This window comes from Eulemur rufifrons, chromosome 23 (assembly GCF_041146395.1).
Source record: "Eulemur rufifrons isolate Redbay chromosome 23, OSU_ERuf_1, whole genome shotgun sequence".
In the NCBI taxonomy this organism is placed as follows: domain Eukaryota; kingdom Metazoa; phylum Chordata; class Mammalia; order Primates; family Lemuridae; genus Eulemur; species Eulemur rufifrons.
In genome coordinates this window covers 3531388-3553230 of record NC_091005.1, presented here as the reverse complement: position 1 = coordinate 3553230, position 21843 = coordinate 3531388, and the positions used below count along the sequence as shown (strand labels likewise).

Genomic DNA, 21843 nt, shown 5'->3' with positions numbered 1-21843 from the left:
TTGCTGAGGTCAGGTGTGGGGTACGACAGGAAGAGCTGTTAAGATGCCCCACCTGCTAGAGTGAGATGCACTTGGCAGGAGGGGAAGTTGTGGCAGAGAGGGACCCGGGAGTCCCACTGGCACGTATTGACCTAAGGCAGAAGTCAGGAGGGAGGGCTGCGCTGGCGATAGGACGTTCAGAGTTGTCCACGTGTAGGAAGAATTTAAAATGAGCGGCCTGGGGAGGATCACCCAGGCACCCAGCCTTGACAGGAAGAGGTCCCAGGACGGAGCTCGGGAACCTCAGGGGCCAGGCAGGAGGCAGTGAGGGCGTCTGAGAAGGTGGCCAGAGAGGAGGCAGCAGCCAGGAGCTGAGCAAAAGGGGCTGTGAGGAGGGTCACAGACGCCAGCAGGAGGTGGTGGAGTGGAGTGGCCGCCGGTAACCAGAGGAGCAAGAGCCCGAAGGGAGTGGCTTCAAGACAGAAGGCCAGGAGGCGAAGGTGGACAGTCAGCAGGGCCAGTTCAACAGGGGACTGGATTTGGGAAAAGCCAAAGCTAACCAACCCTCTTTCACAGCCCCTGGCTGGATGAGCCCAGGGTTTCTGGGAGCTTTCCCAGAGTGACTGTCCGCAGGGGAGAGCCAGCCAGGTTCACAGAGGCCACATGGACCCCACCCTCTGAGCCCTGTCCCACCCCTGGGAAGGGCTGGGCAGGGAGCTACTGGGGATTGGGGCCTCCACGAATCACTCGAAGTGACACCCTATCAGGCCTGCCTCTCCCTCCTGTCACAAAGAATCTACTTCTATCTGTTTTACATACTGGACCCATGGTTTTGTCCAAGGACAAGCTCTAAGTGCTAGAACAGCAGCACCACCACAATTCTGGGCCAGAAGTCGTGTAAGGTCCTCCTGCTCCGACTGTCTATTTGTCCCCTCTCTTTCCTGCCGTGGAACCTTCTCCCAGAGGTGGGACACAGAAGACCTAACCCTGGATCACAGGAGAGAATGGCAATATTATAAACCTTGGAAGTGGAAAATTTGAAAGGAGGCAGAGACGAGAGCACGCGTGCGTGAGGTAGAGGGGGAAAGGGAGAGACAGAGAGAGAAGGTGAATTTCCTCAGCTCACTGGGTGGGGGGCGGGGGGGAGTTGACAAAAACTGACTCAAGTTTCAAGTCTCTTATTTAAAGTTAAAATATAAAGGTAACCACCGGAAGAACTAAAAATAATCCTGTAACTAGCAAAAACCTGGAGCTGGGGTGGAGAGAGCTGGAAGGAAGGAAGGTGAGCTGAGTTCCCCGGATTTCACAGTGGGGATTCTAAGAAGGTCAAGTTTTTTCTGGATATCACTGGGACAAATTAACAGAAATGGGTAAAAGTGGGAGAGGGCAGGCCCGGGAGGTGGAAGAGAGAATTGCCCCTCTGTGTTGTTTAACATTACTTCTGCAATGAACTCATGGCATAATTAGTACACTGGGTAAGAATTTAAGGGGAGGATTTGAAGAGCTGCCAGCACGCAGACCTGGGTGGGGCGGGCAGGGAGAGAAGGAAGGAGGGCCTCTCTGGCCTCCAGGCTCTCCTGCCGGCTCCAGCTCTGGGTCTGTGGCCTGAGCGTGCACAGGGAGCTGCAGGCCACAGCCTCTGGGTCACAGCCCTGCCCACCAAGGAGTCTGCGGGGGTCATCAGGCCTGGGGCCTAGGTAGCCATCACTCAGGACTTGCAGGACTTAGGTCTGTGTCCTGGGGACAGTCTAGGTGTGCAGAAATGGCCTAGTTTGTTAGCCACCATCACGGCCAACGGAAGCGTCCATGAGTGAATGCTGTGTGTTGGCCCTGGCCTCTGTTAAGATTAGGGTTTCTTAATCTTGGCACTACTGATGTTTGGGCCAGATGACCCTTTGTTGAGCAGGCTGTCCTGTGCACTGTGGGATGTTTAGCAGCATCTCTGGCCTCCACCCACTAGATGCCAGGAACACTGTCCTCTTCGTAACAATCAAAATGTTTCCAGGGCTTCTCGGCCTTGGAGCACAATGGCCCCTGCGGGGAAGCCCTGGTAAGGATGGCGGAATCAGATCAGGTCAGAGCCCTGCGTCCTCCGCTAGCAGGATAAGCCAGGGCTCTGGATAAGCCAGGGCTCCTCACGGGCAGCTACCACTGAATGCACCGGGGCCAGACTGCAAAATTGGGTGCGGTTGCGGAGAGCCAAGCTGCGATCCCAGTGTCTCCATGACAGAAGACACGGTCCTGACCAATACTGACCATCCCAGGGCCTGGAGCCTTCAATCTAGGGGCCAAGGGCACATAACCAGGGAGGATGTCCTTAGAGACGCCTGGAGTGACAAAGCTGCAGAGGGTAGGCCTGTGACCCCTGCCACTGACGGCACTTTCTCTGCCTTTCTCCTTCCTGCCCCTTCTAAGTGGCTCTGGCTTCTCCCACTTCCCTCTTCCCCATTCTCTCCTCTCTTCTCTTCCTTCGCCTGCTCTCCCTGTCTCCCTTCCTCCCCCTTATTTAGTTATATCACAGTATTAAAGTATATGCTTGATTATTTAACATGCTTATTGAATGCAGTTACATATTTTTTATTCTTAACTTTAAATACAGAGAAATGGAAATTTTATTATTTTCTCTAAAATAAAATAAAAGGGCACCATTAAAAAAAAAAGGCTGCTGCACTGAAAGCTGTGCACTCTTACAACAAGCTGGTGACACGGTCCTGCCCTCAGGGATTCCCATCTTTGGTTGTCTCTTGTGCCCTCTGCCTTCCCTGGCCTCTTTCTCCCCCACTCATCCTTCCCTGACACCACCACCTGCAGCAGAATATCTCACAGTAGGTGTGGCCTGAGCCACCAAGCCCTCCTTGCTCCACCAATGCCTGTGCCCCTTCTGGCACCATGTCACTGCCCAGCTCTGGGCCTCCCTCCTCCCGGACACTCACTATTTGGCAGAATCGTTGAGCTGATACTCCCGAGACCGGTTGAAGCACTCTTGGATTCCTGAGTCACCCCAGAGCCGCATCATGGCGGAAAGCAGCTCTGCAGAGAAGGGCTCGGTGTCTTCCATCCGGCTCACCACGTCACACACCATCTTGGCGTCGGCCTGTGAGGACAGATGGGTGGGGGCTGTGAGGCTTCGGTGGGACAGAAGACCCCTGGCTTGGACTGTGCTAAGGGCACTGCCCTGGCAGCAGGATGACAGCTGGACCCATGGCCTGCTCAGGAGCAGGGGCCACTATCTGAGCATCCCCGTGTCTCGGGACACGTGCACAGTGGGCTTCCTAGGGCCTTCGGGCCTTCTGTCACATGGGAGTCCTAGAGCAGGAGTTTCAAGCCATGGCCCATGAAGCCCTGGCGTGTCCCATGGGCAGGAAGGGAGAGTGGGCCAGGCTCTATGCTCCACCTTCCAGTTCAACCAGCAGCTCTGCTTTCATCTATTTGGAAAATGGGGTTCTGTATGGTATTTTGTTTGGGGAAGAAAAAAATCTTAAAAATCAATGCTCTTGGCTAGAGTGGTAATTTTCTACACTTCTTACCCAAGGCAGAGAGAGCACAGTCGCTGGAACTGGGCTGTACCAGTGAGCGGCCGTTTGGCTGAGAATTGGGGGAGGTGAGGTACAGGGGGCTGGCTGTCAAGTCAGTGCAGACGGTGAAAATCCCTCGTGCCAACATTCAATCTCAAGAACTGAGGCTCCTGGATTGCCCAAAGCTGAAACTTAATTTTACTGATTTTTATTTGTCTGTGACCTGTGGCTTACCTTCCTCTGTGTGCAGGCGAAGCCCAGGTCAAACAAGGGAAGGGTAGAGGGGAAATAATGACCTTGGGCGCTCTCTCCTTCTCTGCCTCCTTCCCCTCCCCTGTCTGAGTGGGTGTAGCTGAATCTGCTCAAGGCACACGGTGTAGGCTGGGACTCAGCCGGAACCACAGAAAAAGTACCGCATGATTAACAGGTTTCTCCCCTCCCCTATCCTGGATACCAAACAGGGCTCACCTGTTTTCAAAGACTACAGTCAAATACACATAATATCAAAACCAGGAGTGTAGTGGTCTTTGAAGGCTCAGAAGGCTCTTGGAGGAGTCCCAGGACTGCACCACCACCACCTTGAGCTTGCAAGTAGCACTTTACAGTTTACAAAGGACTCTTGCATGCGTGCACACACTGCCTCCTCAGAGCTCCACGGCCCCTCATGGGGGACCCTGGAGACCTGTGTCTGTGGGCCTGATGCTTCACTCCACCTCATACCCAACCCTTTGCCCTGCGTTCACCTTTATAATACAAAAAAAGATATAAACTTAACATATGATATATTTTTAAAATAAAATTAATTTTGACCAAAAAAAGTACAGTTGTCCTTGGAATAATTAATACAGGTTTAAACTGTGCAGATCCACTTATAGACAGATTTTTTTAGTAAATACAGCTGGCCCTTCGTATCTGTGGATTCCACCTGCACAACCAAAGGTAGGTTGCAAACACAGTATTGGCGGGATGCGCAAACCACGGGTGCAGAGGGCCAACTTCCCACGCTCCCTGTGGGACCTGAGTACGCTTGGATACGCCCCCCTACCAGAGGCAGAACATGTTTCCTGTCTCCTTGGCTTGGGTATGGCCACAGGACTTGCTGTGTGGCCCAGTGTGTGTTTCTGCCTGTCCTCATGGGCCCACCGCTGCCATGAATATGTCCAAGCTCTCTTGTCTGTCCCAGGAAGAGGGCTTGGGATGCACAGTGCAGAGCCGAACTAGGGTCTCTGGTACTTAGCTAAACTAAGCAGTTCGGTTTTGGGGAGGTCTGTGGCGGCAACAGCTAATACAGTAGTTGCAGTTAAGTGTCATCATCCCCATTTTATAGGTGGGGAAACTGAGGGCCATGGAGAGGAAGGTGCTCATCTAAAGTCACAGATGGTGAAGCAGGGCCAGGACTCAAGATTAGGAGCCTTCCGACTCCAGGGCCAGCCTCTGTGGCCAGACCCAGGTGTACTGAGAGCAGTCACTGATCACAGCACCTCTGACGGCAAACGGTACCTGGGAGAGGGTCCAGATCCAGCGTGACGTGGCATCACCCAGAAAGATCTGCGCTCCATCTGAGATGATCGCTGCTTTTAATGTCTAACTGAGAGCGGGTGGTGTGAAGCAGTGCTGTCTCGAGCCCTACTCATGCCCCTCACTGCCCTCGATCGCCTGCACAGGGTTCCCATGGACCGACCAGCCTCCTGCCTCTGCCTAAGGAGTTCTCTGCTCCTGGGTGTGCTGCGGGCTGCACAGTTTGAAGAGTCAGCGCCCAGGACAGACAGTTGGTAGGCAAATGCCTGAGTGTCCTTGCACTCCTGGGAGACAATTCTGGGACAAGCTCCACACAGTCTCTCAGAAGATTCCCTGGGGATGGAGCCCCAGCTGTCCAAAGTGGCAGCCTACCCATGAACTCACTCTACTAGGCTCCCTCCCGCCCCTGTTCCCTCCCCACTGACCCAGTGCTTCCTGCAGTGACCTCCCAAATAAACATCTTGTCTCACCCGAGCCTTGTCTCGGGTCAGCTTCTAGAGGAACTCAAACCAGGACAACAGGGACCTGTCTAAGCCCAGGCACCACACACACCCTCCTGCTCATTCTTCACACGCTTCTCTGGCTGACAGGACTTTGCTCAGACCACTCTCCTGACCAAAGAGCAAGGTGACTGCCACCCAAGAGGCCCCTCTGTCCCTGTCAATATCCCAGGAGTCCCTGAGAACACCTCTCCCATGTGCCCACTGCCCGCCCTGGCTGCTGCGCCTCAGTGCATGTTCCCGCTGCTCAGCATGCATATGGGTCCCAGCAACAGGGTGGGGGTGTGCTGGACCCTCGTGCCCCAAAGCCCACAGTCCTGCAGACACCTGTGGTCTTCCCCTGGGATTTTTCAAGTAAGGTCAGCTTAAGAGGCTATGTCCCCAAAGTCATTGGTATTACCAAGACCTGTGTCCCCCAACCTATGGAGAAGCCTCTCAGAATAGAGCTAGCCGAAAGAAGCAGGAAAGTGTCGAGGTGTTTGGGTCCCTGAGGCTGGGTCCCCTCACCCTCTCTGAGGTTGGTTTCTGCCACTCACACACACCAAGGCCCTGACTAACACCAGGTCCCAGAGAAGACAGGCAGCTAGAGGAGGAGGATGCATGGAGCGGGAAAGGGCACAGGGCCAGAGTGGGCCCCGGGGAGTCCACGTGGGCTGGGCAGTTGGTCCTAGCACTCTCTGGGCCCCTCCTCCAGCTGCCTTCCCCCTGGTTTCAGTCTGCACAAGTCCTGGAGCCCATAGTGAGACTGAGCCCCTTCTAGGGGCTGGGAGTGGGGTGTGCCAGGCCTACCATCTCCCTGACCTCATGGATCTCCAGAATTGGAACACTTTATTCATGGGTACAATTACTATTACTAGACATTACTCTGCTGCTTCAATTAAGCCAGAGGAGAGACAGACGACCCAGCCCAGGTATGTGGCTCAGGGAGTGGGAGGTGCTGGAAATCTGCGGGTGTCCTTGGGGGTGGGAGAGACACAAAGGAAATGAAGTCAGCACCTGGAAGGTTCGTGGCCAACCAAAGGTTCTGCACAAAAGGTATGTGGAGCCAAAGCCTTTATTGGAGACGTTTCCAGAATCGAGCTGTCAGGCTAAGTAGCTATTTACATATCAGAGCCTGTCCACTGCACAAGGTTGATGGGCAAGTTCCCACAGCTGTGCCCCCTCCCCACTGCCTGCCCTGGGAAGGAGGCTACAACTGGTGTGGAGGCCGGAAGGCCGAGCCCACCTGCTAACCCAGATCCAGCTCCCCAGAGGCACTGTCCCAGACACCCCCTGACATGGAGGCTGCCCACCAACGGGGCCTGGCCTCTGGGGTTCTGGGCTGGGCTTGGCGCACCCCTGGTGGCAGCGACCTGGAAAGCTAGGATGGGGGCCTGGGCTTTGGGTGCCCCAGGCAGACAGTGATAACTCAGGGAGGTGGGTGGGTGGGCAAGGGTGGCACTTCCACCTGGGGCTAAAAATAGTACAAGGCCTATGAGTCAGGGACCTGTAGCTGATCCTGCCTGGCCCACCTCAGGGGATCTCAGTGTGTTTTCCCATCTGAGGAATGTGGGTGTGGACCTGGCCAGAGTTTTCCAAACTTCCTCCTTTGGGCCCCTCCTTCATGGTTTCTGACCAATCTGTGGAGCACCGGAGGGGCAGGCAGGGCTGGCAAGCCTTCCTCCAATCTGAGCACCCTGGAGCCAAGACCCACTCAAGAGGGTGCGATTTATAAACCGTGGGCCCCCACAAACCCACGCCAGGAGCGTTCTTCCTCAAAGACCTGTTGGGGACTGGTCATCAGCGTGCTTGGGAAGCAGCATCAAGATCCGGGTGACAATCAGAGGGACAGCTCACTGGTACCCAGCAGTGAGGGGCATTGCTTTCAGAAAGCTGTCCCCAGTCAGCCAGCGGGTCCCTGAAGCTATGAGGAGGGGCACAGGCTCCCAGTGCCCAGTCAGGGCCTTGCCCACCTGTCCACCTGGCTCCCACCTGCTGGGCCACAGAGAGTCCCCCTGCACATTCTCCTGCCCTGGTACCTCCTTCCCACCTGCTCAGAGATGTAGCTGATGCCTGTCTGTCCTGAGCCACACCCCGGGGGGCGGGGGGTAGTGACCAAGAGAACCTGAGCAATTGGGAAAGAAAATCACGTTTTCTACTCACACGCCAGATACTGCAGGGACTTGGAAGTGCCCAGGTAAATTCATTGTCTGAAACCAGGATAGCAAACTGCACTTTTAACACGTGGGTCTTCAAAACCCTTCCCTGCTCTTCAGGGCAGTATCAGCTTTTTAATAAACATCAGCAGCAAAGAGGCTTGGAGTTAAAGTATAATAAAAGGCCTCTTCCCTCTTAAGGGATGACATGCAAAGAATGCGGTGGGGAAATGAACATGGATTTTTAGTCGAGTGACCCAGATTCAAATCCTAGCTCTGCACCTTTTTAGCTGTGTGACCTTGAACAGAACACTTAGCCTCTCTGAGCCCCTGTTCTCTCATTAGCTCCCACCACACAGGGCTGTTTGTGCAGATGAAATGGGCTGAGGATGTGACACAGCTCTGCCACATGAAAGAGCCCTGCAAATGTTAGTTATTATAGGCAAAGATGAAGTGCCTCAGACACAAACAACAAGCTGACATAAAATAAGCCTGCTTTGTACAAGGCTTTCCAGGCAAGCATGATAATCTTGATAACAATAATCATAGTAATTATAATAATAACCCCTTCCACTTGAGGAGCTGCTTTGGATCGTTCAGAGTTTTCCTCCATCTCTAATCTTTTAGGCTGAGTGGAGTGTGAGTGTGCACGCACACACGACACACCCAGGCCTCCCTCCAGTTGCAGGGAAAAGCCTCCGTTGGCCCCACCCGGCCCCCACATGCTGTAGTTGTCCCTGCACCCACCAGGGGGCAGGAACGCACAGGCCAACGGGCGAGGGAGCGGGAGCTGGACCTGCTGAGCCAGAGACCAGCAGTGGCCACCGCTGCCTTTCCTGGGCTGCTGACCTGCTCCTCCAGGGGAAAGGGCAGAGAGACCCCAGGCGCTGGAGGCCCAGCCTTGCCACTGCAATTCCAGCAGGTGGAGTACGGTGGTGGGGGCGGCGTTCTGGGCATTTAGCAACTGCCAGACCCACCCCACCCAGGCCCACACATCCAAGGAAACACAGCCCCATTTCTCTCACACACAGGAGGACACCCCTCCCCTCCTCTCTGCAGCTGGGCCTCAGAGCAGTGGGGGCTCTCCTTCCCACCCAGGCGGGGTCTGCTTTCCTCGCCCTGGGCCCGCAGATCGCTAACTGACTCTTCTGGAAGTGTTACCACCCCACCAGCCCAGGGGCATGTTAGACATCTGTGCCGCGTCTTTGGTAGCAGCAATAACTGGGGCTCTGCAGGCATCTGGTGGCTGGAGGAGAGGCACCTTTGGGCTTAGGTGTCTGAGCCAGGCCCGTGCCTGCAGCATACCGTCGGTTCATGGGGTCTCTTAAGGGAGTTGAGGGCCTCGTGGGTTCACCATTGCTCTAGGGAAGGGAACCTTCCAGGCTTCCCAAAAACACCCATCAGCAGAACCAAGGATTCAGTGCTGTTTCTAATCTTGCTTTCCTTCATGATCCTTCGTTCCCTCCTGTCAAATCCGCCCATTCCTTCTCTAGCCAGCCATCTGCACAGCCTGTGCCACCTCCCCAGGCCACCTCCCTGTCAGACCTCGTGCCTCCGCCCACTTGGCGGCCAGCCCCATGCCCGTCCCTCCGCTCACTCCCCCCACCCCCACCCTTCCCAGCGCCTGTTTAGTTACTCACCGCTCCTCTGACCCACATCGCCCCACCGGTTCCTCCTCTCCTTGCCCCACTCATCCATTCACCTGTCTGCTCGCTCATCTGCTGTACACCTGCTGGGTGGCAGACACTGAGTGGGGTCTTGGCCTTAAGGGTTTTCACATATGGCATAAAGGGAACACACTGCCTGCACTGCCCCAGCCCAGCAGCTGGTGCCTTGAACACAGCAGGGGAGAAGAGCTGCCCTTGACTTTCCCTCCCTCCCTCTACCCCACCATCCCAGTCCCATCTTTGCCAGGGGCTGTGGCCCTGTTGAGGAAGGCTTTCCTAAGGCCTCCGTCTGGGTGCAGAGAGCAGTCCAAACTTGCTGGACTCCTCTGGGATTTGCCCTAAGCCCTTCTGAGAACCTTCCCTGCTTCGGGCTCAGGCTGCCTCCTGTGTAGGAGCAGAAGGTTTGGGTTTTCAGTCCTAACTTTCTGCAGAGTCACATCCTTTCCAGCCTCCCAACACTTGGATCTTCCAATTGTTCAGAAGCAGCTTTTTCCTGGAGAGAAGCTGGTTCACTATGTATCTTCAAGAACCAGGGGCCCAGGGGTGGGGGTGATTGTGGCCTGAGTCCTCGGTTCCTGCACGAAACACCTACAGAAACCACCTACAGAAACCGTCTGTCAGCCCCTGCAGCTGGTGTGGCTTGGCCCAAGCTAGGCAGGAGGAGCTAGGGCCAGACCAGTGAACGTTCCTTCACCACAGGCTGGCTGACGTCTCTCGTGTGAAGCCCAGGGCTGGGTGCTGGGGACAGATCCGCCAGCACCTTGGCCCTTCCCTGCCCAAGTCTGCAGGCCAGTGGGGGCGTCAGGTGCAGTGGCACCAGGGAAGGCTGCTTCACGGCGGCAGAGCAAGGAGGAGCAGGCGCGGGTGGGGATGCGACACAGGTGCGTCTGGGAGATGGCAGGGCATAGCCAAGACGCTGGTCTCCTCTGGGGGTGCTTGAGGAGGGAATTAAAGGGAGGCAGGCAGAGACCCAGGCAAAGCCGAGGGCCCTGCTAGGCAGCAGTAGGTCCTGAGGCACCAGATGCCCTTCCAGCCATCAGCAGGGCCTGAGGACAACAGTGGGGCTGGGAGGCCCACGCAGCCCTTAGACATTCAACTAAAGACAGCCACCCTGCCGCACACAGATGGCACGGAGGTGCACACACAGACGGCCTCTCAGCCAGGCTGCTGGGCATGAGCGTGAATTCGTGCTCCAACCCCGGTGGGGCAGCCCTGACATGTGAAAACCCTTCCCCACGGGGCCTCGAGGAGCAAATGCTAAACCTCCTGCATGTGGAGCCTGGGACGTGGGCTCTCTCCCGGGCTGCCTCGGTTCCCAGGCCCTGTCTGTGGCTTTGGGGGAACTGTCAGTCCTGTGTAGAGGGGGCCTGAGGGCTGGGGGGCCTGCTGGAGTGTGGCAGGTGTGAAGCTGCAGGAGGTCAGTGGCAGAATACTGTCCTGGGCTCCGGGGGGCAGCAATGTGTTTATGTCACCAAGGCTTCTGACCACCTCAGGTCTCAGAGGATAGAGTGGGGATGTTGCCAGTCTAAGCTCCAACCATCGCCCCCTTTGGGGCAGCTTTATGTGGCAACACTTTCTCTCGGTGCCTTCTTCCCTTGTGGCAGTTCCAGATCTGCCAGTCTACACTTCAGAGGGTCTTCTCCTAGATGGGGGCTCCGCGTCCACCACCATCTGGCTGAACCACCAGGCAGGCGCTATCAGTCGTGAAGAAACTGGGAGGTGAACAGGATGGGAACCTGTGAATTCTCAGTGCTCTCACCCCTGCCTCCTTTCTCCTGAGCGCAGCGTTCTAAGATAGGATAAAAGAACTAAAATGAGATAGGCCACATTTCTAGGAAACGAGCAAGGGCAGAGTGAAATTCTCCACCCAGAGCTCAGTCAAAGGGAAGGAAAAATGATAATGGCCAACCTCATCTCTTCAGAACACGAAGTGGCGGTGGTGAATAGTTTAATTAGAGCAGCCTCGGCTGGGAGCTATTGGCAACGTAATTCCGGGAAGAAAAGACGGGTGCTGGGGCGGGGGTGGGACAGGCAGGTTCTGACACTGATGCTGGGCTGATGGGTGCCTCTCCCCAGACTCGTTCACAGCTCGCCCTGCCCCTCGCGCCTTCACTGGGGACATGGGTCCCGCACCATTCACCAGAGTGGTCAGGTGCTGTTTTTGTTAGGAAAGGAGCACGTCACCTTACTTCCAGGATCTTGCCACCCTCTGCCTCTGACTCTGGTGTCCCCAACTGCACAAGGAAGGGGCTGGCTAGATCAGTGGTTCTCAAAGTGGGGTCTGTGGACCACCCTTCCAGTGGGGTCCATGAGATCAAAGCCATTTTGTAACAATACTAAGATGTTATTTGCCTCTTGGTGTTAACGTTCTGTGCTGACGGTGCAAAAGCAGTGGCAGGTAACACTGCAGCCCCGTAGCAGGAAGCCAGACAACGGCACCAAACCGTACCAGTTGCCATTGCATTCTTTCCCACCATGCCTTCAAGAAGAAACATCACATTCACAGTTTTACTGAAGAATGTCCTTGCTGAAGTAGTAAAGAAAATGAGTTTTTAAAAATCTCCACCCTTGAGCACCTCTTAATACTGTGTCATGAAATGGGAAATACACACGGGACATTTGTGCTGCAAACGAAGGATGATGGCGGCTTGAGGAAGGACTGAGCTGCCAGCAGAACCAGTCCCTGTGTTCACGGGACGCCGCTTTTACTCGAAAGAACACCTGACAGAGAAGCGGTGGGATTTCAGCCTTGGGTCTCTGGCAGACATTTTCTCAAAAGTGGACCAAGTGGGTCTATCACTTCAGGGAAAACAACCGACATATTTGCTACCAAAATGATAAAATTCCAGCTTTCAAGTGAAAACCCAGGGTTGTGTAAGATTTGTATTTACTACTACAACTTAAAACCTAAATACCTGAAAATTTTTCTCATAAGATCTGTGTTGACGGTAACAACTGTGAATTTTTTTTTTTTTTTTTTTTTTTTTTTTGAGACAGAGTCTCACCATGTTGCCCAGGCTAGAGTGAGTGCCGTGGCGTCAGCCTAGCTCACAGCAACCTCAAACTCCTGAGCTCAAGCGATCCTCCTGTCTCAGCCTCCCGAGTAGCTGGGACTACAGGCATGCGCCACCATGCCCAGCTAATTTTTTCTATATATATTTTTAGCTGTCCATATAATTTCTTTCTATTTTTAGTAGAGGTGGGGTCTCGCTCTTGCTCAGGCTGGTCTCGAACTCCTGAGCTCAAACGATCCGCCCACCTCGGCCTCCCAGAGTGCTAGGATTACAGGCGTGAGCCACCGCGCCCGGCCAACTGTGAATTTTTGATATCCTATGGTGAAATGTGTCAACGTTCGGGAGATCTGTGTAACTCAGAGAACCGGTATTTTCCCGATGACAAAAATGGCATTACAGAATCATGCATGGGTAAGAGATCCATTCAAAGTGCAAGGCAGACCAAGGGCCATTGACACAGGTTCAAATTCCACATTGCAACTATCCTTTAAGAAACCACCACTTGCCCAGTTCTGGTGAATTGCAAAGAATAATTATCTGAAAAGGCTAGTAAAATACTCCTTCCCTTTTCAACTACATATTTGCATGGGGCCAAATTTTTCTTCAACCAAACAATACATCACAACAGACAGATTGCAGAAACACCTTTGGAGAATTGAGCTATTTTCTATTAGGCCAGATGTTAAAGAGATTTGCAAAAATGTAAAAACAAAGACATTCTTCTTACTAAAATATTTTTGGAAAATATAGTAATTTTTCATAAAGATTTTATTTATACTAATGTGCGATGGGTTTATTATAGTTATTTTTAAGTAAATGAATATTTTAAATTTTTCTTGGTCTTAATTTCTAATCCAATAAGAATTGCTTGCTGGGGTCCTTTACCTTTAGGAGTGTAAACCAAAGTGTCTGAGAACCGCGACCAGGTCATTCTTTCCCAGATGTCATTCCCTAGTATGTTCATACCTCTTCCAAAGTCCTGCATCAACTAATGACTAATACTTATTATTTTTCTTACACACATCTTTGTACTTTATAAATGTCATATCCCTATGGTAAATGGAAAACGTGTATAAAGTATTTTAAATAGAAGATACTCATAAGAATAACTACAATGAAAGTAGAACACTATTTTTACCCACTATTTTTAAATTCTAGTGGGATCCCGTTGCCTGTTGAAGGCCCTCAGCCTCAGTCCCTGCTCCCTTTGTTAACAAGGGAGATACGTTCAGAGGTGTTAAGGATGTTCTAGCACCAGCCTGAGACTTGCTCCTTGAGGTTCTCAGACAGGCTGAAAGAGAGGAAGGAATCATTTTTTGACTTGGTGAATCCATGTTATTAATTAAATGTTGCGACCCTGTTCCACTGAAGCTATGTCACCTCCCAGAGCGGTGGCATGTGCCCCCACTTGGAAGGGCCCTGGGCACATGGCAGGGCCAGTTGACTAATTCACAGTAGACCTTCTCATGGGCTGAGAGCGGGGCTGTAGGCTACAGCCAACACCTCTCAGTTAGAAAATCAAGAATTACAAGTCTTTGCCAAGGTTAGTGGTGGTGGGAAGGCTGTCAGGGTTAGGCTTGAGGAGGGAGGCTCAGAGCAGGCTAGGCCAACCAGCCCAGAAGGACAGCAAGCTTAGGCTGCAGCCTCCTCAGTGTCCACTGTGAGCCTGGGAGCTCACAGACACACAAACATGCCCCACAGATATATACATGCACACATTCAGAAGCCTGTGATCAAGGAGGAGCCCCGAGAGATAATACCAGCAGCCAGTATTTAGTGAGCACTTACCATGAGCTTTGTTTCATTTAATGTTCACAACTGCAGCACTTTCCCCATTTTATAGTCAGAGAAACCAACGCTCAGATGGGTTACAGGACTTGCTGAAGGTCACTCGGCCAATGGGTAAAAGGACGGGGATTTGAATTCCAGCCACCTGGCTCCAGAGCCCAGGTAGCACTGCTTCCTCTATGCTTTAACTGCCTCATTTTCCGAGGGGAAACCTGAGGCCTGGGGGTAGAAGTGGGGTCCTCGTCCGAGGCCATCCAGCAAGCCAGGGGCAGAGCTGGACCGGAGCCCGCCAGCCCTGTCTCCTGGAGGGCATGGTCTGGGGAGACTGGCCCCTGGGATGCTCTCTAGCAGCCACCACCTGTTCTCCTCAGCTCCCAGAGGGCATGGTTAGTGCCCACCCTGGGGACCCAGCATTAGCATGTTGAGGCTGGTAGTGTTTACATGAGGCAGGTGGGATGGAGACAGCTGTAAAAACAAGGGTGACAAATGTTCCTGTAAACCATAACACAGGTGAGATAGAGTGGCACCTGTGGCTGGGCACCAGCTGGGCCAGGCAGAGAGGGCCCAGCGGGCCGCCCTGGGCAGGACAGGAGGTAGCAGGCACAGTGGGGTCAAGGCTGGATGCCAGCTCCCCTGACTCCCAGAGCCTGGCCCCCAGTGCAGTGGGGAAGCTTGGGGGCTGAGCAAAGCCCCTGGGACTTGTGTGCCATGTTATGTTGGCAGGGAGGGAGGAGGGTCATCCTGCAGGTTTTGAGTCCAACTCAGGGTCAGGTGGATGGGAGCTGCTCCAGCCTGGGCGTTGCCATCCTGACAGCTTCCTCTGAGGCGTGGGATTATGGGGCATGGCCTCCCCTCCCCACTTAGCCACTGCCATCCTCATCATCCCTCACACTTGGTGAGCATGGGCATGGGGGCAGAGCTCCACGGGGCTCACTGGGTGGGAGGGTCAGCAATGGTGCTCCCTACCCACTGGCTGAGGCTGGCACTTACTCTTTGAAACTGCAGAGCCACTAAGGAGGCCAGCAGGTGCCACCTGGCTCAGGTTCCACTCCCCTCCAAGGTACTCTTGCTTTCATCCATCCCTCTCTCTCTCCTCCTATCCCCTTCCATGCCTCTCTCCCCCATCTCCACCACCCCCTTCCCACCCTGGCGGGGGTAGGCCAGCCCATGCGGCATCTTTGCTGGAGTTAGAACAAAGGAGTTCCTTCCTCCAGGTTGCATGGCTTAGCAAGGGAAGGTGCGCTGATTTCAACCTTCTGGTGGCCCCCTGGTTGGGAACTCTTCTGCAAGCCACAACCCGTCACGTAACTAAGTTGCAATCAATGAAACATGAATGTGAAGTGTGCCACCTCTGGGCCAAGGCTCTTCAGATGTATGTCTCCAGAATGCAGGTGATTACAAAGTCCTCGGTGGGGGGTGGTGCCATAGATGGAAGGAGCTGGTCCATGGGAAGAGGGAGCAGGTCTTGTCCACCTGCTGAGTCTCAGAGGCTGGCAGGGTAAAGTCCCCTGGCAGGAGTAGCCCTTCTCAGAGAGGGTGCTGGGTATTACCCACGAGAACCAGGCTGGTTTCTGCAGCACTTGGGGAAGACTGGGCTGTGAGGGGTGTCTGGGACCGGGCCAGACCAGAGCTCTGCCCAGTGAGTGCCCCCATGACAGGCCAGGCTGGACCAAAGCTCACTGTCCAAGGACAAGCCACTGCCTAAATCAGCTCCTCCCAGGAGCGGCTCCGCTTGTCCCCTCAGAGGCACAGCAGGCTTTCAAGGCTGCGGCCCCCCAGGGCCCCCAGCCTTTGCCAGAGTTCCCAGTCGCATTGTGCCCGAGGCCCCAGGCGGCCCTTTTCACTCCCTTTGCCTGGCCAGCAGTAGGCGGTGCCTTTGAAGTCCTGTTTTCTGTTCCCATTGGAAACTTTGCTCAGAACCAAAATTAGAGAGGCCGCACAATCAGCTTGCAATTTAAAATGCCACCCAGGCCTCCTACCCCCCCTTTATAAATGTCATCTTAATTAGACGGAGCCTGGCTTCATGTTTTCTGAATTTCAAGGTAGTTTCTCTAGGACATTTCCCTCCTTGCAGTTATTTTTATCTCCGGCAGAAGGTGGAGGCAGTGACTGGGGCTAGTCTGCAGGTCTGCAGGCAGCAGGTCCTCACAGGGTGGGGCCACCTGCCACTGGCCCTGGAGGCTGAAGAACCCTGATCTGAGGGGTCTTGGGGAAGGCCGGCCACAGGCCCACTCCATTTAACGCAGCCAACACTTGCTGGGCCTCTCTCCCGGGAAGGTGCCATACTAGGGTTGGGAGAGAACTGAGAAGGAACCAGGAACTGAGAAGGAACCTTCTTCACTTAGCTTGTCACTCACTTCCCTGCCCAAACTCTGCTGATTCTCCCCCAAGGAGTGCTTCCCAGAGGGCAGGAAGAGGCGGAGTCTAGTTGTTCTGGGACCCTGCACTGACACCACCCACCGAATCACACCAAGAACATTTCTGACTAATTGGGTATAAGAACATCTGTTTGGTGCCCTGATGTCTTTGACACCCCAAACACTTGCATTGCACTAGTCTCCTCTGGCCTCCTGTGGCATTTTGAATATGCTGATCCATGATCCACACCTGGTCCTCGAAGAGTATGCCAGGGAAGGCATGCCCCTGTTAGGGGCTGAAGTGTGTCCCCCCGAAATTCGTATGTTGAAGTCTTAACCCCCAGTACTTCTGAATGTGACTGTATTTGGAGACAGGTCTTTGAAGAGGTGATTACGTTAAAACGAGGGCATTAGGGTGGGTCCTAACCCAATGACTGGTGTCCTTATAAGAAGATAGGACACAGACTAGTACAGAGGGAGACCATGTGAAGACACAGGGAGAAGACAGCCATCTGCAAGCCAAGGAAAGAGGCCTCAGAAGAAACCAACCCTACCAATACCTCGATCTCAGACTTCTACCCTCCAGAACTGGGAGACAATAAATTTCTGTTGTTTAACCCCCCAGTCTGTGATACTTTGTTATGGCAACCCTAGGAAACTAATACAGCCCCCAAGATGGAGCTCTCCTTGGGGCTGGGAGTGAGGCTTCTCTCCCCATCATCCCAACTCTATCCACAAGGCTGTGCAGGGTCTGGGTCCTGCCTCCCCTGAGCCTCATGCGGGGAGGCACCTTTGCTCTCACTCACCGTCTGCCTCCCTGCCCCTGTCTAGGCTTTGCACACAAGCCAACCTCATTTCCACCTCAGGGTCTTTGCACTGGCACCTCCTGGACCTTAAGTTTTCGTGACATTGGTTCTCATTTTCCAGTCTTCGTTTAAGCCCCGAGAGAAGACTTTTTCTGACTACACCCACCTCCCAATCTAAAGCCGCCATTTCCAGTTGTTCTCACCCCAACACGCCTCTTTTCTGTAACAGCACTCATCACAAAATGTAATCAGACAGGTGTGCGTCCTTGCTGACTATTTCTCTTCCTAGGGAGCTGTGAGCTCTGCGAGGGCAGGGCCCCGTCTGCTTTGTTACCGTGTCCAGTTGCGAGGTGCTGCTCATGGAATGAATGAGTTCCAGGTTATAAGCAGAGAGGGGTACCCAGTGCTATCTCCCTGTCCTTGGAAGGTTGGCAGCACCGGTCTGAAGGTGCAGACGGGAAGCAGAGGAGGGACTGCCCAGAGCTTGTTCTCAAGGTCTCTGCCCACCACAACCGGAAACCCAGGAGAGCCAGGTCATAGGGAAGACCAACCATGAGAGGAGCTGACATGACACCAGCGAAGCAGAATGTGGTGCCAGTTAACTCCACCCGTCCTGGGTGCCTGCAGAGCAAGTGGAGAAATGTGCTGGTATGTTCCAGCAGAGGTGGACAGTGTCTTCTCCTGGCACCCACGTCTATCAGCTGAGTGCTGACACGACCGCATACGCGCTGACTGCATGTGTAGGCACAGGCCAGGCCCCCAGCTTTCAGCCAGCTGGAGGTGGGTGGTCAGTGCAACTATGGAACTGACTCATGTATGGTACAGGGCTGTTGGCAGGGGTGGAGGCATTTGTTTTATTATCTAAATTTCAAATCCTTTAATATTCCTCCTAAGAAGTTGTCTGGTTTGGAATGTAGCAAATGGAAACTAGGAAAAAAAAAACAAACAAACAAACCATGAACCATAAAGTGGAGAATGTTTACATACATTAAAAAACAAAAAAGAACTTGTAAACTGATGTTCGAGCCTAATTGTGTAATTATGTCCACATTGGCCCCTTCTTCCCTTGGGGACTGTGAGGAACCAGTCCTCTCTTATTAGGGACGGTAGACATGAAAGCCAGTCCCAACGATGCTAAAGTGTGATGTTAAGTTCAGTGCATCTGATATATCCCTTATTTGAACAACAAGGAAACAATATGCAGTAATAGACCCACTGAATAAATGATGAACAACATTTCAAGAGTACCAGCTTGAAGAGGGACCTATGATCTGTGGATGGCCACAGGCTTTGATCAGTCCTGTAGGCAAGACTGGAACTGGGGGCAAGGACTTCTGAAAGAAGTAAGGAGAACACAGGGATCCAGCTCCACAGACAAAGCCCCTGAGAATCAGAAAAAGCAGAGACCAGGGTCTCTCTGAAGTCTGGGGTCAAAGAGTCCTGAACCAGGGTGCAGCTCTCACCCTCTTCCATGTATGTGGTTACAAGTGTCACCCCTGGACACTTGGCTCCTGTGCCGTGCTCCCTCTTGTATCCGGGATCTAACAGCAAGGGCACACAGTAGGTGTTCAGTAAACATTTGCTGAATGAATGGACTTGGTAGGGAAAGATCCAAAAAGCATTGCCTTAGAGGGTTAGAAAACGTGGGGTGCAATATAGGTGTTCTACCCTCTTGGCTTTTCAAGTGCCTTGTCCTTGCCAGACCCTGTCAAACGAGGGAGCTGTATGGGCTAGATCAGAGATGGTAACTGGCTTCCACACGACGGCCACCTCCCATCAACTGCTGGTGGCTCCCCCTGCGGGGATGGCTATCCTGAGAGGACTCTGAGGCCAGGTTCAGTGCTGTGATTGATAAGCAGTGACTTCCAGGGATGAGAGTTGGTGGTCAATGGTAGCACACAGCCCACATCTGTGCCACCATTCAATGTGATCATCTCTGAGGTCCCCGTCAGCCATCACACTTTGTGATGCTTCAAAACAAGCATGCACACACTTAAACAGTGCGACAGTCACAAGGGGCTCCACTGCTCCAGAGGGTGAAATTGCTGCCCAAGGCCCCTCACCAGCTACAATGCCATCTCAAGCTCTGTTCCCTCTAGTGTGATGTTCCACAACCTCTTCCATGTCAGGGTCTGTCTACATAGAAGATACTGGTCCTATAGAGCACCTGGCAGTAAACACAGGGAGCTGACTCCTTGGGCATACCTGTCACCCACTCTTTGTGCCAGGACACTCCGGTGGGGTCTCCATTTAGATACCTTGCTCTTCTGTGAGTTCTGCACTAGGCTCTGAATCACACCAGTTGGTTGCTGAATGGACTTCTGGGTGTCCGTCTTGAAAACAAGGCTGAGTTCTCTGGGCATAGGAGCTGTCTTCCCCTGGTATGCCCCACACTGGCCATGGGATGGGGCACATAGCTGGGCACACAAAAGGTGGTAGTGCAATCCTGAGAAACTGTCCATGAGAGGGTAGAGTGAGCAGCCAAAGGTGCTTATGACTCGTGTGGCCCTTCTCCATGGACCCCAACTTGACTGACCTCGGAGGTCCCGTTTCAGGCTGGGGGAGCTGCAGAGATGGCTCAGGCATACGTGAGTCTAGGCTGAACAGAAAGATGGCATGGGTTGGTGTGTGCTGATTGCTTGTCACAGCATTTTATCCTCCCAGAAAAATTTAGGTGGAATTATTTATAGACAGAAAAAAAGTGTTTTTCTATGATTCATTCAATTAATTACAAAGCAGCTGTTTTCAATAATTTGGAACACATAAGAAAAGGGAAATGTCGGGCAAGCCATAAATATAAATTGAGGACACAAGGCTGGGTGAGGAACCAACACACACAGTGATGCCATCAATGACACAGGTGGCAGGTCCTAACAGTCGCTGGGCTGGTGGCGGGTGGTGTTCAGAGCACCTCTGAGCAGTAGCCAGGGTGTGACTCCGATCACGTAGGGCACCACCGGCCACGGAAAGGAGTTTCGCTTTCATTCCAAGTGGGGAGGAAGTCATGGAAGGTTTTAAAAGCAGAGAGAAAAATGATATTCCTTACGCTGGCTGCTATGCGCAGCCAGACTGGGGGTGGGGAGCTGGAAAAGCGGCCCCAGGAGAACACCAAGAGGCCAGTGCAGTTGTCTGAAGAGAGATGGTAGAGGTTTGGAGAACTAAACCAGGTCTGAGCTGGAAGGGCCTGCAGAAATGGCTATTTATGCACCCTCATCATACAAGTTGGGAAACTGAGGCACAGAGAGGAGTGGGCCCAGCTCAAGGTTCCAGGGTCATTGGTGGCTTACCTGGTGGTGCCCAACAAGGAGGTGGAGCGAGCTCAGGCTGGCCAGGAAGCGGGGCTAGGGAGGAGGAGACAGGGAGGTGGTGGGGGAGACCCTCCAGGGAGAGGCCAGCAGTTTGAGCCACCAAGTTTCTGAGGCCCAGGGGACTTCAGTCTGCCTGGGCTGGCACTGGGGTCCCTGAGACCTGAGCACCACATGTGAGTGGGGTGGGGTGTCAGTAGGACTAGAAGCAGCAGATTCTGAGCTGCAGATCAGAGAAGACTGTTTATAGTGGTGTGAGACTGGGACGTAGGTGCCGCTGGCAGGACCCACAGGCGAAGGCACTCAGGGCCCCAGGACTTTCTGCCACACCTCCACATCAAGACAGCAAGGCTGTGAGCACTGACTAGACTTTGGAACCAGGCCTGTTAGCCTCTCCGAGTCTCAGCACCTTCACCCGTAAAGTGGGGATGGTAACAGCACACGGCTCATAGGATGGCTATGAATGTAACTGAGTTAGCACCCCTCCTGCAAGAGCTTTGATCCCCAAAAGCAAATCTGAGTCACCTCAATGTACTTACAAGGTGTGTTACATGGTTCACTAATATTCGGGAGGAAGAGAGTTTAAAACAAAAAAGAGTCAAAAGCCTCCCTCAACTGTACTGCTAAAGCGAGCCCAAGCTCTGGTTTCTTGGCCACTGTGACTGCCTGTCTCTACTGTTCCCCAGTGTGCACCGTCCACACAGGCTGGCCTGTACTCACACTGACCACACGGGCTGACATCAGAGCCCTCAGGAGCCTGAGGGAACCTGGCCTTGCGCTGTGGCCTGCGGCACTCGGCAGGGAGTGCGCCCGTGAGGATGACCATGTCAGCTGCTAGCGTCTGGCTTCTGGAACTAAAACGGGTGTTGGCTGGAACTTGGAGGAGATGGGAAACAGGCCAAATTTTTCTGATTTGTAAAATGAGGTTTAAGTAAAATTCCTCACGTTGGTGGTTCAACTGGCAGCCCTGAAGGAGTTCAAGAAAACTCAGGAACTGCCCTTGCCATGCCATCTGCTCTGCCAAGGGCTCCAGAGCCTAGCAGGAGCCGGAGTCTGACTTTCAGATCTAAACTTTCTGTAAAAGTTTGTATTTTTAAAAATATTCTTATTTCTTTGTTGGGGATAGGCCAAATAGGAATCAACCCATTGTATGGATGAGAAAATAAAGTCTGGAGAGGTGAGTATTTTACCCAGTGAGGCATTTAGAGGTGGATAACCCTAGATTTTAGTCCTGACTCCGCTGCTAACGAGTTGTCTGT

The 21843-nt window shown here is 53.3% G+C and overlaps 1 protein-coding gene across 2 annotated transcripts in view; it reads right to left on the bottom strand.

Annotated features, from left to right (window-relative positions):
• GNAO1 (G protein subunit alpha o1) overlaps nucleotides 1-21843 on the bottom strand; it is a 145898-nt gene that overhangs the window by 21668 nt on the left and 102387 nt on the right. For both annotated transcript variants that reach the window (XM_069456662.1, XM_069456661.1), the window contains exon 4: nucleotides 2913-3073. In XM_069456662.1, coding sequence (XP_069312763.1) covers nucleotides 2913-3073 — 161 coding nt within the window. The remainder of the gene's footprint in view (nucleotides 1-2912; nucleotides 3074-21843) is intronic.